Genomic DNA, 17,352 nt, shown 5'->3' on the forward strand with positions numbered 1-17,352 from the left:
AATTGGGTCCTACAATAGTGACATTGTGAATGTGCTCTTGTGAATCTTTCTCTTTTATTTTTCGATCTAGATTGTGTGTGTTCCGTTTCAATGGAGAATCACTCTGTTCTTCATCATCATAGCCAATGCAGCCTTGTCTGTCTTAGTGGAGGTAAGATACACACACACACACACACACACACACACACACACACACACACACACACACACACACACACACACACACACATCAGAGAGATGTGCGCTGTTCTTTTTTGCAGTATTCTGAGCTCTCTTTACCCCATGTTACATAGGTCATTTTCTCATGTACAGTTTTTGTTTTGTCATGCAATGTTTTCATCAGTGGTGCTTAGGTTCAGTCAGGTGGTGCTGGATTGTGTGTTGACTGTGTCCTACTGACCGACTGGAGAGTGACTGTGGCCTACTGGAGAGTGACTGTGGCCTACTGGAGAGTGACTGTGGCCTACTGGAGAGTGACTGTTGTGTGTTGACTGTGACCTACTGTCGCAGAATGTTAACGGATGAAGCTGAGGGCTGAGACAGTGTCTGTCTGTGACGTACCATTTGACTACCTTTTCATTATGAGAAAGCCTGACACTGCCTTGTCTTTCATCGATGTAACCCAATGAAAAGAAACTCTAACATTAGCGGACCCACACAACGGGTGAGTATCCAGGAACACAAAGAAGAAGGAACATTCTATTTCTAGATAGATCTGATATTTATTGACGGGACATACAAAAACAGGCTTACGTTTCGGCTTAATCGCCTTCATCACATAATTCCTACCTGTAAATACAACCTGCAATCACCACAGTGACTGCCACACTGTAAACCACTCATTAAATCTAATGGGTGGTTGGTTACGCACCCAGTTCCTTTTCTCTCTCAATCTCCAAGTGTCAGAAAATGATGACCTTGAGCTTTGTGGCCCAATGATAGATGGCTCACCAGTGATTTACTATTAGAAAATGCCTCTGGCTTGCCCTGCACAGTAGAGCAGAAGCACTACAGAAAGTATTCACACCCCTTGACTTTTTCCACATTTTGTTGTTACAGCCTGAATTTAAAATAGATTAAATTTAAGAAAAAACATTTCACTGGCCTACACGCAATACCCCATAATGTCAGTGGATTCTTTTTTTTTCTTGTTTTACAAATAAAATAAAATGGAACAGCTGCAATGTCTTGAGTCAGTAAGTATTCAACCCCTTTGTTATGGCAAGCCTAAATAAGTTCAGGAGTAAAAATGTACTTAACAAGTCACATAAGTGCATGGACTCACTGTGTGCAATAATAGTGTTTAACATAATTTTTGAATGACTACCTCATCTCTGTACCCCACACATACAATTATCTGTAAGGTCCCTCAGTCGATCAGTGAATTTCAAACACCGATTCAACCCCAAAGACCAGGGAGGTTTTCCAATGCCTCGCTAAGAAGGTCACCTATTTGTAGATGGGTAAAAATACAAAAAGCAGACATTGAATATCCCTTTGAGCATGGTGAAGTTATTAATTACACTTTGGATGGTGTATCAATACACCCAGTCACTACAAAGGTACAGGCGTCCTTCCTAACTCAGTTGCCGGAGAGGAAGAAAACCGCTCAGGGATTTCACCATGAGGCCAGTGGTGACTTTAAAACAGTTTGCATTTAATGGCTGTGATAGGAGAAAATTGAGGATGGATCAACAACATTGTAGTTACCCCACAATACTAAGCTAATTGACAGAGTGAAAAGGAAGCTTGTACAAAATATTACAAAACATGCATCCTGTTTGCAACAAGGCACTAAAGTAATACTGCAAAAAATGAGGCAAAGCAATTAACTTTTTGTCCTGAATACAAAGTGTTATGTTTGGGGCAAATCCAAAACAACACATTACTGAGTACCACTCTCCATATGTTCAATCATAGTGGTGGCTGCATCATGTTATGGGTATGCTTGTAATCGTTAAGGACTAGAGTTTCAGGATTTCAAAAAAACAAAATGGAATGGAGCTAAGCACAGGCGAAAACCTGGTTCAGTCTGCTTTCCACCAGACACTGGGAGATGAATTCACCTTTCAGCAGAACAATAACCTAAAACACAAGGCCAAATCTAAATTGGAGTTGCTTACCAAGAAGACTGTGAATGTTGCTGAGTGGCCGAATTACAGTTTTGACTTAAATCTGCGTGAAAATCTATGGCAAGACTTGAAAATGGTTGTCTAGCGATGATCAACAACTTGATAGAGATTGAAGAATTCAGAAAATAATAATAGGCAAATATTGTACAATCCAGGTGTGCAAAGCTCTTAGAGACTTACCCAGAAATACTCACAGCTGTAATCGCTGCCAAAGGGGATTATAACATGTTTTGACTCAGGGGTGTGAATACTTAAGTAAATGAGATATTTCTGTATTTATTTTTTCAAATATTTGCTCAATTTTCTAAAATCATGTTTTCACTTTGTCATTATGGGGTATTGTGTGTAGATGGGTGAGAGAAAAACATATTTAATCCATTGTGAATTCAGGCTGTAACAATAAAATGAGGAATAAGCCCATGCACAGCTTAGCAGTGACACAAGATGATGCTCTCTCCAAAGCTGCCAACCTCTCACTCCCCAACCAATGACGTTCAATGGTTAATCACCAGCAACAGATCTGTCACAAAACAAAATCACAACAAAATCCACTTTAAAAAGCTTCTGTTGTAGATTTAGATAACTCGCACAGCCCTGAAATCACCCTAAATGTCCTTTCAATAGTTTGACTATTCAAAAAAACAAATGTACAAAATCTTCTTGAGAAAAGCTGTGTGATCAGGTAGCGACTCTACTCTTTGTAATTATTTCCTGCCCACTGCGCCTATTATTCCATAGACCCTCGTCCTTGACGTCGTCTTATGGAAGCTTGTCTTCAGCCGAGACAAGCAGGGCAGCTATGGCACCACACACGGCGCTCCAACAAAACAGGTTGGGAATTCTGACGCGCCTCCTCTCTTCCACCGTCGCTTTTCACCTCCCCCTATGCCCCCCCCTCCTTCTTCTTTCCTCTCCTCCTCTCCTTCTCTCTTTTTCAGTCACCCAGCACTCTTTCTATATAACCTCCCCAGACCTTGCATGTGCATACCTGATTGCTCTCTGCCTCCTCTCTTTCGCCCCCTGGTTGGTCTCCTGTGTTATTACTCATCTGGGAGCATGATTGCCCCAGTCTTCACTCCTGTCTATCTAAAGTTCCAGCATTAGTACAGACGTTGCTCCGGTAAGCTCCCCAGGTTGCATGCACCTCACTGTAAGCCGCTAACAGAGTGGAAATAGCATGGCCTAGATCAGGTATGTATACACTGCAGGCTAGCTGAGAATGGTATGTCCCACACATTGTGTGACTCTTGGCCTCCTTCCATATGTAGCAGGTAAAATGTGCTCCAATTTCCAATTGCAAATAGTCACACTTACCTTTTTTGTTGAACTGCGGTATCTTAGCTTGTCTGCTTGTTTTTAGGTAATTCTCTGACAGAAAAACATCGATCCCCAAAACGTATTGCCATGCTGGACGTTAATTTGAATGGCCTAAGAACATTTTCTGTTGAGGGGAAAGTTCCCCAGGAAATGATTTAATTGTTTCAATTATTAACCAAAACAATGTGCATTTGCAATAAAGTGAACCAATCTGAATCCCATCGCTACCTTCTTTTGGTTATGTAGTGCATGTGATATCATTCTACTGTCTAAAGGCATGAAAATAAAAATATATAATTTAAAGGGATCAATTGGAAAGAGAATAAATGGGGAAACCTATCCATAGAGGAATAAAATATTCATTGTTTTCTTTTCCCTTTCCCACCATTCTCGTTGTTGTTATCGTTGTTTCCAGGGGGGCATTGACCTCTGGGGACCCAAGTGTCTGTCGTGGCTGTGCTGCCGGCGAAGGAAGGTACCCAAGGCGCGCTACATGCACCTGGCCCAGGAGCTTAGCGTGGACCCCGACTGGCCCCCCAAACCCACCACCACCACCGAGGCCAAGCCCCTGCTGCCCGGTAACCCCCCTGAAAACGGCTCCTCCTACCAGATCATGGCCGACTCCTAGCACCCCCCCGCCCCCCACTTTGCTAAAGCAGACACTCACACATACACACACACGACCAAAAGGACAAAAAGAAACGGTGGTCTATGGAAAGAAGGAGGAGAAAGCTAGGGTGATGGTAGAAAAATGTTTTGGGGTGAAGAAGTGGTAGTGTGGAGCTCTCCATGCTCTTTGTTGCTCAGATCCAGCACACTGTTCAGACCCTGGCTGATCTACGTAACCCTCACCAACCAACACCCCCTGGTATACAATTGTTGGTCTACTACACAAATACACCCCCAGGATGGTCTACTCTATATCCACCCCGCCTTCTCCTCCACAACCTCAGCTGGTCTACCTGCAGTCCAAGAGTCCATGTTTTCCACAGGCTGGGTCCTGTGGCAGTCAGACCCCTTTGTCATTATGAGTTTAATCATTGCCTCACTGCTTTTTAACCCTTGCAGAAATATGCAGCGAACTGACAAACTCCAATCTTAGTTTTAAAACGATAATGATTTCTACAATTGTTATTGCTGTCGCCGTGATTCCTCCAGGAGCTCCAGATCTTCTCCCATTTGCGTTTGTTTGTAAGCAGCCACCAGACATCTCCACTAACATGGTCATCATACAGGGGACTTGAAGCATGGATGTGCATGAACCTAGCTCCGTATAGCCATTGTTATATGGTGGTTGGAATACTACTGCTTACCCAAAAGTACTGTAGTATTAATATTGCTGAACAGTGACCAGAACCTTTTTGCATTATGAAACGAGTCACAAGGCATAACAAGGGGCAGAATGCAAACAGATTGGAATCATGGGTAGCAACAACCCCCATGCATTGTATTACCATTTGCAAACTGCACAGTCAAAAGAAAAATCAAAGGGCTAAAACTCATTGTCCATCAGAGGAGGCTGCTGGGTAGAGATATGACGACGTGCTCATTGTAATGGCTGGAATGGATGAATTAATTTCATTCCAACCGTTACAACGAGCCTGTCCTATATCTCCGCCCACCAGCCACCATTGTTATCCTTATATTTTCAATACAGAAAATGTACAGTGTGCATTGCTGTCCACCCTCATGTGTTGTACATGTCATATTTTCTGCCAGTCAGTTGTGTACTTCATAAGCCTGTCTTTCTCCTCATAGTAGCAGGTCATCACATAATGGTCAGATCCTAGTTTGTGTTCATCTGATATTTTATTTGATGACATCCAAAATGTGTTTGTGTCAGAATTGCCAAAAACACAGTACTGAGGGGTATCGCTCGAATGCTAGTTCAAATCTTTAAAAATAATGTATTTACATGGTGTTAAAGGTCCAATGCAGCCGTTTTTATCTCATTATCAAATCATTTCTGGGTAACAGTTAAGTACCTTACTAACCAGGTTTACATCCAACCTTTTTATGCGAGTAAAGTACATGTTGGATAAAAAATGTCTTGACAGGCCTGATGGAAACCGATAGACAACGTGGGATCTTTTTGTGTCTAAAATGAATTATGTGGAAAAAAAGGTAATGCTTTTTTTGCGCAAATATTGATATAATAACCATCATATCAAAGTGAACTTGGAGTCACGCGATGACGTGTGGTCCTCCCACTATGACTCATCAGGAAAGCATGCAGTTTTAGGTTACAGATAAAATAAATGATGAACTTCACAGGGTGGGGAAAGTGCAAGGTTATTTGCTTAATTCTCCTTTCCAATAAATATCGAGGGTCTTCATCTGGTGACATGATAATCGATGCTTGGCTGCCGTTTGACAAATAAAAATAGTCTTGCTCTTTTGTCCATAATAATAATCTAATGTAGACTATATGTGCGCTCTAAGCAAAAATGGCTTCTTAGAAAATAGCAATTTCGCAAGCAAGAGTTTTGCTAGGACTGTCTGGGAGTGGTCCGAGTGGGGAGTGGTCCGAGTGGGGAGGGGAAAACTGAGAATTAGCTGTTATTGGCAGAGAGGTTTTGACCTCACCAAAACAGGCTGAAATTTCAGGCAGTCTTTTCAAACAGCTCTTACACTAAATGGTTATCATTTTCACAAGTTCACAGTATTATTCCAACCTCAGTGTGGAAATATAAAACATAGAAAAATCACGTTTTTGACTGCACTGGGCCTTTAAAGCAAAGTGTTAACTTATCTTGTTTTAAATTTCTGCATAAATCACTTTTGTTTATTTTTCAGATTCACATTTCAATTTCAAGAATGACAAAAACAGATGTCCTAGTTTACATGATTATATGCTCAAACCTTACAGATCTCTACTAGGCCTATATTGTTCCTGATTTTTTAAGTGTTGGTAATATGACACAGGTGTATAGAGAATGCAAAGTAGAGCGAGCATTCTCCAGGAATATCCAGCAATATTGGTTGTTGACAATATGACCAGGGAAAAAAAGAGTACATTCACCTGTGTCTGCAAACCAACTCTAGATTGAATCCGTGACAATTCTGCTTTTAGTAAAGGTATATTTACTCAATGTTTCTGAATAATTATTTACATTGGTGTTGGTATTTTCTTCTGTTGAGAGGATCTTTCCTAAATATCTGCACAAGATGCAGATTGCTATTTTCAGAACAAAATGTTAATTGTAATTATTTAAATTCAAAATGACATTTTTGTTGCGTGATTATAGAAAACCAAACATTTTGTGTTTCCCAAAGAGTAAAAAACATTTCAATACATGTTTAAATGGTTGTAAACAAGTCACATCTGTTCATTTTAATTGTACAAAAAAATGGGACTACCTGTGTATTTTTTTTAGATGTACATTTACATTATTTGTGTTTAAATGCATCTTCAAAAAGATTGTTTAGAGATGTGCTTGAAGTCTGGATTATGCATTTATATCCAAGGGCTGTAGTGTTGCTTTCTATTCTTGGTACTGTTTTGTCACAATCAGTGGTCTGTACACTTTTTTTTGTTGTAATGTCTGGATTTCTTTCCAGTGTTTTGTCACTATCAATGTTACAGAACAAGTGATTCTATGTGTTTATCATCCTGAATTAGACATGAGTCCATTGGGCATTTCTATAATTATTTAAGCCAATGATGTTGAGGTGCAATTGTCTGATACTATAGGGCCCTCAAACTCAACTTTGGACCTCAAAGCCAGTTCCCCTTATTTTTTTTCATTGTTCCCCTCTAATCAGGGACTGATTTAGAACTGGGACACCAGGTGTGTGCAATTAATTATCAGGTAGAACAGAAAACTAGCAGGCGCCGGACCTCATAGGGAAGGGGTGTCAAACTCATTCTAGGGAGGGCCTAGTGTCTGCAGGTTTTTGGTTGTTCCTTTCAATTAAGCCCTAGACAACCAGGTGAGGGTAGTTCTTAACTAATTAGTGACCTTAATTAATAAATTGATTACAAGGGAGGAGCGAAAACCCGCAGACACTCGGCCTTCCGTGGAATGAGTTGGACACGTGTTGTAGGGTAAAAGTTAAATACCCCTGCTATAGGGCTTGTGACCTAACCAGGGAAAAACTGGGCCCTAGTTATCTCTAAAGCATGGGTGTCAAACTCATTCCATGGAGGGCCGAGTGTCTTCTGATTTTTCCTTTCAATTTGTCCAATTAAGACCTAGACAACCAGGTGAGGGAAGTTCCTAACTAATCAGTGACTTTCATTTATCAATCAAGTACAAGGAAGGAGCGAAAACATGCAGACACTCAGCCCTCCATTAAATGACTTTTGACGCCTGTGCTCTACGACCAATATAAAGTCATGTGAGAAATATCTTCTCAGTACTCTCTGAAAAGAGTTACCATGAATCTAACGATTGAAATAAGGGATTCCATGTAATTCATATATTGGCACCTCAGCTCGACAAACACTGTTTCTGGGCAGAAATATTCTAACCATCTTTAGCTGAATGTTAGTTTTCACTAGCACCCGTCACGTAAAACATGTTAACAATGCTTTGAGTTTTATATACGCTGTCTGTTTTTTTTGTAAAATCTCAGTGTTACAGGCTGAAGAATGTGCATTGCTGTGGATATCGTAACCTGTATTCTCGCTCTCGTCTAGAAGGGATAATTTTGCTGCTAGGGGAACGATTCAGTCTCAACTGTCATAATGACTCACCTTAATGCTTCAACTTTGAATCAATAATGATAACCCAAAACCTGCAAATAGTTACTCTGCAAAATTATACTTCCTGTTTTTCCCCTCCACAAAGTCATATTTTACCAAGATACGGCTAAATCAAAGCGATGAAGTGTATGCTGAAATTCTAAGGTACATTATACCGCCTGTTGACATCTCTAATCACCTGCTTTTTATTTAAGTGTTTGAAACAAACCATTAAGAGGCATTTAGAACATATCAGCCACTAAGTCTGTAGAACTTCCAGTGGAATTGTTTCCTCAGGGAAATGTGTGTATTTGTAACGAAGAGAAATACAATTCAGTTAATTACCTAACTGAATTAAAAACAAATCCTGTTGGTAGACATTTTATTACAGTTCTCTTGTATGTTGATTGATTGTTGTGCTACAAAATCCAATCTCCCAACCCTTAAGAGGCTTCTGAAAAAAAAGAAAAAAAATTGTACTTGTAATTTATTTTTTATTTATTTGTATTTCTTTACTGAGGATTGTGTTTAATTTCTTTTGATTTATTTTTTCTTTTCAATAAATGTGGTTGTCAAATAAACAGATCTATTTTTTGACTACATTTCAAGTTAAAAAAGTATACTGAACAAAAATATAAACACAACATGTAAAGTGTTAGTCCCATGTTTCATGAGCTGAAATAAAAAATCCCAGAAATGTTTCATATGCACAAAAAGCTTATTTCTCTCATTGTGTTCACAAATTTGTTTACATCCCTGTTTGTGAGCATTTCTCCATTGCCAAGATAATCCATCCACCTGACAGGTGTGGCATATCAAGAAGCTGATTAAACAGCATGATCATTACACAGGTGCACCTTGTGCTGGGGACAATAAAAGGCCATGCTAAAATGTGCAGTTTTGTCACACAACACAGTGCCACAGATGTCTCAAGTTTTTAGAGAGCGTGCAATTGGCATGCTGACTGCAGGAAAATGAAATGTTAATTTCTCTACCATAAGCCACCTACAACATTGTTGTACCTCCAACTGGCCTCACAACTGCAGACCACGTGTAACCACGACAGCCCAGGACCTCCACATCCGTCTTCTTAACCTGTGGGATGGTCTGAGACCAGCCACCTGGACAGCTGATGAAACTGTTGGTTTGCACAACTGAAGAATTTCTACACAAACTGTCAGAAACCGTTTCAGGGAAGCTCATCTGCATGCTCGTCATCCTCACCAGGGTCTTGACCCGACTGCAGTTCGGCGTCGTAACCGACTTCAGTGGGAAGATGCTCACCTTCAATGGCCACTGGCACCCCTGAGAAGTGTGCTCTTCACGGATAAATCCCGGTTTCAACAGACCACGTGTATGGCGGTTTGCTGATGTCAACGTCGTGAACAGAGTGCCCCATGGGGGGTTATTGCAAACTATAACGTTGCCACCCAGAACCATATCTCGCTTGGATTTAACATTGCTAAACCGTGTGATTATGGTTTTAATAGACATTTTCATAAATTCCATGGTGTTATATTGTCTGATTAGTAATAAAAAGTAAATAATTTAACACATCAGGAGCTAAAAATATTAAAAGATGATACCAATATTATTCATATTAGCCTAGTTGCTGAGAAAGTTAGGCTACATTATGTAGTCAAAATTCTGGAAAATAGCAAATCTCATAAAAACAGCGCAGAAATGTAGGGCTCTATTCAAACCGCATCATGTTCCCGCTGTAGTGGAGACTGCATTCACGGTAAATGCTGCAATTTATCCAGAACGCTGCAGCCCGTCTGGTGTTCAACCTTCCCAAGTTCTCTCATGTCACCCCGCTCCTCCGTTCACTCCACTGGCTTCCAGTTGAGGCTCGCATCTACTACAAGACCATGGTGCTTGTCTACGGAGCTGTGAGGGGAACGGCACCTCCTTACATTCAGGCTCTGATCATATCCTACACCCAAACGAGGGCACTACGTTCATCCACCTTTGGCCTGCTAGCTCCCCTACCTCTACAGAAGCACAGTTCCCGCTCAGCCCAGTCAAAGCTATTCGCTGCTCTGGCACCCCAATGGTGGAACAAGCTCCCCCACGATGCCAGGACAGCGGAGTCACTGACCACCTTCCGGAGACACTTGAAACCCTACCTCTTTAAGGAATACCTGGAATACAAATAAAAGTAATCCTTATACCCCCCCTCCCCTCCCCACCCACCCATAAAATAAAATAAAGTGGTTGTCCCACTGGCTACCATAAGATGAATGCACCAATTTGTAAGTCGCTCTGGATAATGCCCTCTGCTAAATGACGTAAATGTAAATGTAAATATGTCGGCTTAATTGGAACTGGCCATTACATTTCTATCGCGGAATCTGTAACGCTTCAACTTTAGGCCGGGATTCTAGTGTGGGACCAATGGCTCTGATCGACTGATCTATTGTCCCCTCCCCGCCCTGAAACCTGAAAAAGCCAGTGAGATGTCTCGCTTATGCCGGTGCCAGAACATATCAGTTGGAAGGGCCTTTGATTTCCATAGGCGGGCATGTTTTTTCAAGGGAACTCCGACGCGTTCAAAATGTTTTAAATGGGTGTAATAGTAAAGACCATAGGCTGCTTGTGAGTTTCAAGTTTGGGGAAGCTTACAATTTATCCTACCATTTCTACCAATCTGCGTGCCAGTTATGATTATTTTTATATGCGCATTTTTGTGGAACCGTTTCATTTCAATAATAAGGTTTTCGTTTCTCAAAATCATTGTCACGTGGTTAATCATAAAAATCTGAAGTAAAATGATAATCTAAAAGTTAAAATTCAACTATGACGAGAGCACTAGCCTCTGCCACATGGACACATTGATACACTGTGATCCATTGGAGGCTAAAGAAAAAGAGCATAGAACTCAGAGATAGCCTATATGCTATAGATAGCAGTAGGCCTATAACTTCCATCGTCAACTAATTAAAATACATGGGCCTTAAACCCACGAATAAAAACAGTAGAAAATATCCTGATGAAAATTCTGGTTCTTTCAATCACATTCATCTCTCTACTCCGGCTGTCTGCCTCCCTTTCTATCTGTCTTGACTTGAGCAATTGCTAGTGAAGTGCACCATTGTATCAAATCATCACTGGATCCGGCCCGAAGATGTCACTAGCGAACTTGCAACACTGTATCAACTAGCCATTTCCAGGCCCTCAGTTTCCTGCACCAGTGAGCTCGGGACAGACAGCTGTTTTTTAATTAAGTTTCCACTGGATATATGGGATCGTCAGATCATGATATTTTGCTCTTTCACACGGCTTGGTGATTATCGAGGTCGGGAATGTTGGAAAGATTTTTCAAATACTGAGGAACTATCATTCGCAATGAATGTTAAAAAAAACAGACTTCGTTGACTTGTGTGAGGCGAATAAAAGATTACTTAGAAGCTCAGTTTATTAGTGGTGTACGTGGTGAGTTAAGACGATCAGAAATCAGACATTATCCAATTGGGCACTTTCCTACATATGCATGCATTCTGGAAAGAGACGCACCTAGCAAAACGGAGAACACCATAGTATTCGTGAGTCTCATCTTTCAATAGAGGGGTCAAACTGTTCGGACGCTACAGACGATGTTGTGAGAAGACAGATTTTTGGGACGTCTCATGGTCTGACAAACACCGCCCTAGCTCTGTCACCTTTCACCACAGATGCGGAATTGCCACATTGGCGGATGCGGTGGATTCAGACGCCAATGCAAAAAACAAAAAGATATCTCTAGCTTAAACTGACAGATTTTTATGGGGATTTTTTTACTATGCTAATTAGACTTTATGGGGTTAAAGACAATTATTAGCTAATCACACTTTAGTATGACAGCCTACATTTGGTGTAATTGGTATTACAAAAACAAAAAAATAGTATATAAAAAATGTAAACCATTTAACAAAATAAAACAATAGTATAAATACAATTTAAATAATTTTTTCCCAAAATGCCATGCCCAAATTCCACCGCAATTCAAGAATGACCCAGGTACATTGACAGGAATTTGGGATTCAGAAAACCTTCAAATCGGTCACCCCTCTACTTGTTTTGGTAAACAGCTGAGGGATGGTGCTGGAGAGATCTAACCACTCTCAAATTAATAGACAGAGGCTAAAATGTCCCGAGCTGGCAGGCTGTCAGCTGTAAGGTATGGTCTGTGGTGCAGTGGAGAGGGACCGTTGGCGCCTGGCGGGAACCCAATCGTCCTCGGAGCCCTTCGAGGCTGTCCGTACACGGGGGGCCAAGCCATCCAGGAAGTCCCTGTGCTGCTGTGTGACGGCCTGGGACAGCAGGCTGGGTAGGGCCTGCAGACTGACTAGGAGGGAGTCCAGTTTGTCGTCCAGACTACCGATCCTCCTATCCAGCTCCTTGCTGAGCCGCTGCAGGTCAGACACCAGGTCGTACATCATGTTCTGAGTCTGTGGAGCAAAAACGGTGTGTCAAACTCTTATGATCAGTGTTTAGAAAAAAATCTATAAATTAGAGATGATGATGAAGGTGCTTAGTCACCTTGGCTAGATCCACAAGTGTATTAGCCTGGTCGATGAGTTTCCTCTGTTCCATTTTGACTCTGCGCAATCTAGGGGAAGGTGAAGTGGGAGAGGGAGAGAGTTATGGAGAGAAAAGGTAAGGGTTATACCGATACACACAAATCAACTAATCTTTATTTAACAACGGTTTGAAAAGGCACACTACTTACTGGTGAATGGCTTGCAGGAATTTCCTTTGATGTTTGCGTACCCTGGCGTGATCGATCTTCTTGACTAATTTGGTGTGTTTGTAGATGAGCCATGTCTCCCTGAGTACATTGGCAGCTGTGTTTTTCACCTGTGGGAACATTCAAGAAAACAGAGACATGACAGACTGGCTGACATGGCAGACTGTCACAGTGGACTGCCCTAGCAGTGGAGTCTGTCTTGCCCATAGATATAGATAGACTAATGCTCAAAAGCCTGTTAGCATGGGCAGCGCCATTGAGGACTTTCACCATTTTGAAGTAGTCAACTGGACTTCCTATGGGTTAATGAATGATGATAATAATTCCATCCAGGTCACCAGGGGGATCAGCCAATTAATTATACTTGTGAGGAAACATTCCATAACTGCAGGTGGAGGTAAATTGCCAACCTTGGCTTTATTCCTGTTCAAACAACACACTCTTGGTGGCAGTGTGCACCCTTTCAGTTTGTTTGCCAACTCATAGAAGTAGTAGAAGAAGAAAATGGACTACTTCGAAAGCCTTCTACTAATTGGATAGTAATGAAGAGGACAGGATTATGTTCACAAATTGAATAGGTGATGTCACCAGGCATGGCAAAACTCCATCCCACCAAAACAGCAATTACACTAAAAGGGCATTATCATCATTTTCACAATTTCCCAGTATTATTCCAACCTCATAGTGTGAAAATATATATAAAACACAGGAAAATCACGTTGTTGACTGCACTGGTCCTTTAAACCTGCCCTTGGAACTGAAAATGAACATGCCTTCAACATTAGACAAATATACCTTTTCGACAACATTTTGCTTATTGGGTTGCTGATTGGGGGCATTATCTTTTTTTATAATGTCTATTTATAAAAAAGTTGTTATTCGGTATGTATCAGGTTTGGGTAGTAAATCCACAGGTCCAGTTCAGGTCAGGCACAACTTTTTGTAGCCATGAAGACCTCTAATGTCAACTTACTCGTTTGTAGAGCTGAGAGTCTATCATGAAGTTGTGAACGTGCTTCTCAGCTCTGGTCAACTCTGACTTCCTGGCAACTACCGCAACCACCAGGGCAGTGCAGCCGGCCCCCTGGGGAGAAAAGACACAGGCAGTAATATTTTCAAGAGTCGTTATATATGATTTATTCAATATTATAAACTGGGTGGTTCGAGCCCTGAAAGCTGATTGGAAGACAGCCGTGGTATATCAGACCGTATACCACGGGTATGACAAACATTTATTTTTACATTTCTCTTGGGAATACTTTGGAACAGATTTCCAAAATGAAAGTCACTTGGAGCTAATTTGATGGTGTTTTTAGTCTTTTGTCCAACAAAATATATATATATTTTTTCTCAAATCATGGAGGGTCAAATAAAATCACCCTCGGGCCGCCCGTTGGGGAACAATGCCCTAGAGCTACCTCATCCTGAATGCCAAAGATCTCTTTTGACACTTGTGGATGGGGAATGTGTTGGAAACATACCATGATTCCAGTCAGTAGACACACACCCTTTCCACAGTAAGTGTGAGGGACCATGTCTCCATAACCAATGGAGAGAAAGGTGACAGAGATGAGCCACATGGCCCCAAGGAAGTTACTGGTCACTTCCTGTGTGTCATGATATCTGGAGGAACAAGAAACATACCTGTTATAATAAACACATGTATCTACCCACTGAGCAAAAACTGGTTGAATCAATGTTGTTTCCCAACAAAAAATCTATGTGATGACATGGAATCAACGTGGAAAACTGATTGGGTTTGCAAAAAGTCACTGACATAAGGGAATTTTGTATTTTTTCCACCCGACTTTTAACTGAAATGACGGGGTGAATTGTTTTGTTGATTTCACATTGAATTCCTGGTTAATTGATAACTCAACCAAATGTCAGTCAAAAGTAGACGTTGAATTGACGTCTGTGCCCAGTGGGTTTTTCCTACAGTATATTAACATCTTATATAATTAAACATATAGAAATGTATGAACTATATCAAGCAGAGAGGCAAAGTAGAGCCATAATCAAGACTTGAGAGGCCGTAATCTCTCATGATCTCAAATAAGGATTTTCAGTGTGAAATGTACTGGGTAGGAGTGATGCAGTGCTAGTGGAATGGCCTACTGTGTTGGGGGCGGAGCCTGTACCTCTCACAGACGCGCACTGTCCACGATGCGATGATCCAACAGGAGACGCTGAAGACCAGCAGCACGGTGCCGGGGCAGATGGTCATGAGAGTCTTCATGACGAAGCGCGTGTTGAAGTTGATCTTGTTGAGTGCGCCAATGCTGCGCGACGAGGCGTCTGTGAAGAGCTTGCTGTGCAGCAGCATGACGCGACCGATCAGGTAGAGCCTGAGGAACATGGGGATGGAGAGGACGATGTCGACGTCGGCATCGGTTACTGAGGGCGTGTAGGTGAAGGCCAGCCGGGCTGTCCAGGTGAAGACGTACTGGCCCGGAATGGGGTGGATGGCACAGACCAGCAGCTCCAGCAGAACCAGGAAGATCCGCTCATATGTCATGGCAATCCTCCAGTCATCAGCTGCATTGTCCACCATGAAGAGCTGTGTGTAAGGAGAGTAGGGCGAACAAGGGGATTTAGTCAATGGGAAAATAAGAGCAAGGGGGAAAACTGTAGTAATATTGTAGAGATGGGGATGGTGGCATATCACCTGTATTTCCCGTGTATGGTACATCATGATTAGTCCGAGTAATATAGCAGTTGAAAGGCTGATAAGGCATTTCAGAGAAAATGAGTATGAGGATTCCTACAGAGAAGACAGACAATTAAGATAAGAAATCCCCTCTTTTGAATCAGTCCTGTTTTACCAATGCTAGCTTACATTATTATTATCAATCCACTGCAATAGAGACATTTCTTACCTTCGTGTAAACCCCCCAGGACAGTTCCGTCTCCATCACCATGATGACGATTCCAAGCATCCCAAAGATCAAGGCATAGTCGCTCAACTGTTTGCGCTTTCCAAAGAGCGCCCTACGCTGGCTCAATCTATAGCCAATATCCTTGGTCCTCTTCTGTGGCGCGTCTCTTGCTCCTTCACTGTTGGCCTTACTGTTGTTCTCGCTGAAGCCTTTCGAGAACACCTCCTCCAAGACGGACCTTTGGAGTGTCTGGAGGGGCTCTTGTCTCTCTGAGTCCAGCTCTGAAAGGTTTGGTGGCGAAGCTCCAAGGCTGCTCAGGAGTCTCCCAACATCCCCACTGTATTTAGCACTGGTCACAACTGTGTCGGGAAGGAGTGGGCTACTGCTCTTGGACAGGGAAGGCGTCAATCCAACATGACCAACCTTTTTGGTATGAGGATGTACCTGCTGCTCTCTTTGTCGTTGCCTTTTTCCCACTAGATTATGGTTCTCCGGCCACCGATGGCTACCGGAAGCGTTCCTCACTCGTGGGCTGCTGCTGATGGATGGGTAGAGAGAAAACTGATGGCATTTTAGGGTGCTAAAATGATCACAACAATGCTGCCATTCAGGGTCTTGATGCTGGTGTAAGGAAGGTTGTTGGCTCCCACAATGTACTCCATCTTCATTGGCACAGCAGCTAGGTAAACCACTCCTTAACATCCATTGGTGTTGCATTTCTATGGGAGGTAGCTGCTGGTCTTGAGGTTGAGACAAAACAAAGAGCTGCCTAACTTCACTTGACTCATTGCCATTCATAGGTATATTGAGCGAAGGTTCTGGTTTTTCAGTAGTTGAGACTGGTGGTAGGTTATGCTCTTTAAGCTTGAAATGATTATGGGTCTGCTGCCATTGACTATACTCCTTCAGCCAGTCTTCTCCTCTGCATCGGGATGTGAAATGATCCTGCTGGTGATCGACAGTCTCTGTTGAGGGATCCTCTTGATTTGGTTCCTGCCTGAAAAACTGGGATGACGATGAGACCAGGGTGTTCTGAGGATAGGAGTGAGTATACTGCAAAGAAGGAGGAGTGCCCTTCTTGGGAAATGTGGAGAGGCAGTCCTTCAAGAAGCCCTGCTTTGATCGTGGCTGGAAACCTGCCAACCCTGAACCATGTTTTGTGCTAGGAGAATAGTGAACAGAGCCACAGTCCTCATCAGAACGTCCCACCGTGGTCCCATGCCACTCGGCCATGAGTGGGCTTCCACACTGCAGTTCAAGAGTACCGCCCACCTGGCTACAAAAGCGGAGGAGATCTTGATTGCTCAGTTGTGAAAGTGTAGTGCAACGTGTTTTTAATGGTGGCGATTTCCTTGGTGGAGCGACTCCATTCGGGGTAGCCAGTGGCAGAGAAGTTAAAGGGGACATGCTGTTAGTGCTCTGCTCTGGTACTGATGTTTGGTGCTGGAGGGCAGTTCCAGAGTAGCGATACTGCATGACCTCAGGGGCTTTGTCTGGTAGGAACTGCCCTCTTGAGTTGCAGTGATCGGGGTCTCGGTCGTTGCAAGCGTCTCCTGTTGAATCAAGCCGACGCGTTGCATTGGTGGGTTTGACTAGAACCAGCCTCAT

At 42.4% G+C, this 17,352-nt stretch overlaps 2 protein-coding genes across 2 annotated transcripts in view; one reads left to right on the forward strand and one right to left on the reverse strand.

Moving 5' to 3' along the window:
• The window catches only part of LOC311137331 (polyamine-transporting ATPase 13A3-like), a 59,426-nt gene extending 50,588 nt beyond the window's left edge, over positions 1-8,838 (forward strand). Inside the window, exons 30-32 of the mRNA XM_084171771.1 lie at positions 71-151; positions 2,871-2,963; positions 3,865-8,838. Of these exons, the coding sequence (XP_084027897.1) occupies positions 71-151; positions 2,871-2,963; positions 3,865-4,077 (387 nt within the window). The 3' untranslated portion in view covers positions 4,078-8,838. The remainder of the gene's footprint in view (positions 1-70; positions 152-2,870; positions 2,964-3,864) is intronic.
• Positions 8,839-12,284: 3,446 nt separating this feature from the next.
• Positions 12,285-17,352, reverse strand: LOC311136754 (small conductance calcium-activated potassium channel protein 3-like; the record flags this gene model as incomplete). The annotated part of the gene is made up of 8 exons (XM_084171028.1): positions 12,285-12,566; positions 12,658-12,727; positions 12,848-12,975; positions 13,839-13,949; positions 14,347-14,488; positions 15,007-15,425; positions 15,534-15,629; positions 15,745-17,352. 8 exons carry the CDS (start codon positions 17,350-17,352, stop codon positions 12,285-12,287), a joined length of 2,856 nt encoding a protein of 951 aa, XP_084027154.1.

This window comes from Coregonus lavaretus, assembly GCF_964263955.1.
Source record: "Coregonus lavaretus genome assembly, chromosome: 11".
Classification (NCBI taxonomy): domain Eukaryota; kingdom Metazoa; phylum Chordata; class Actinopteri; order Salmoniformes; family Salmonidae; genus Coregonus; species Coregonus lavaretus.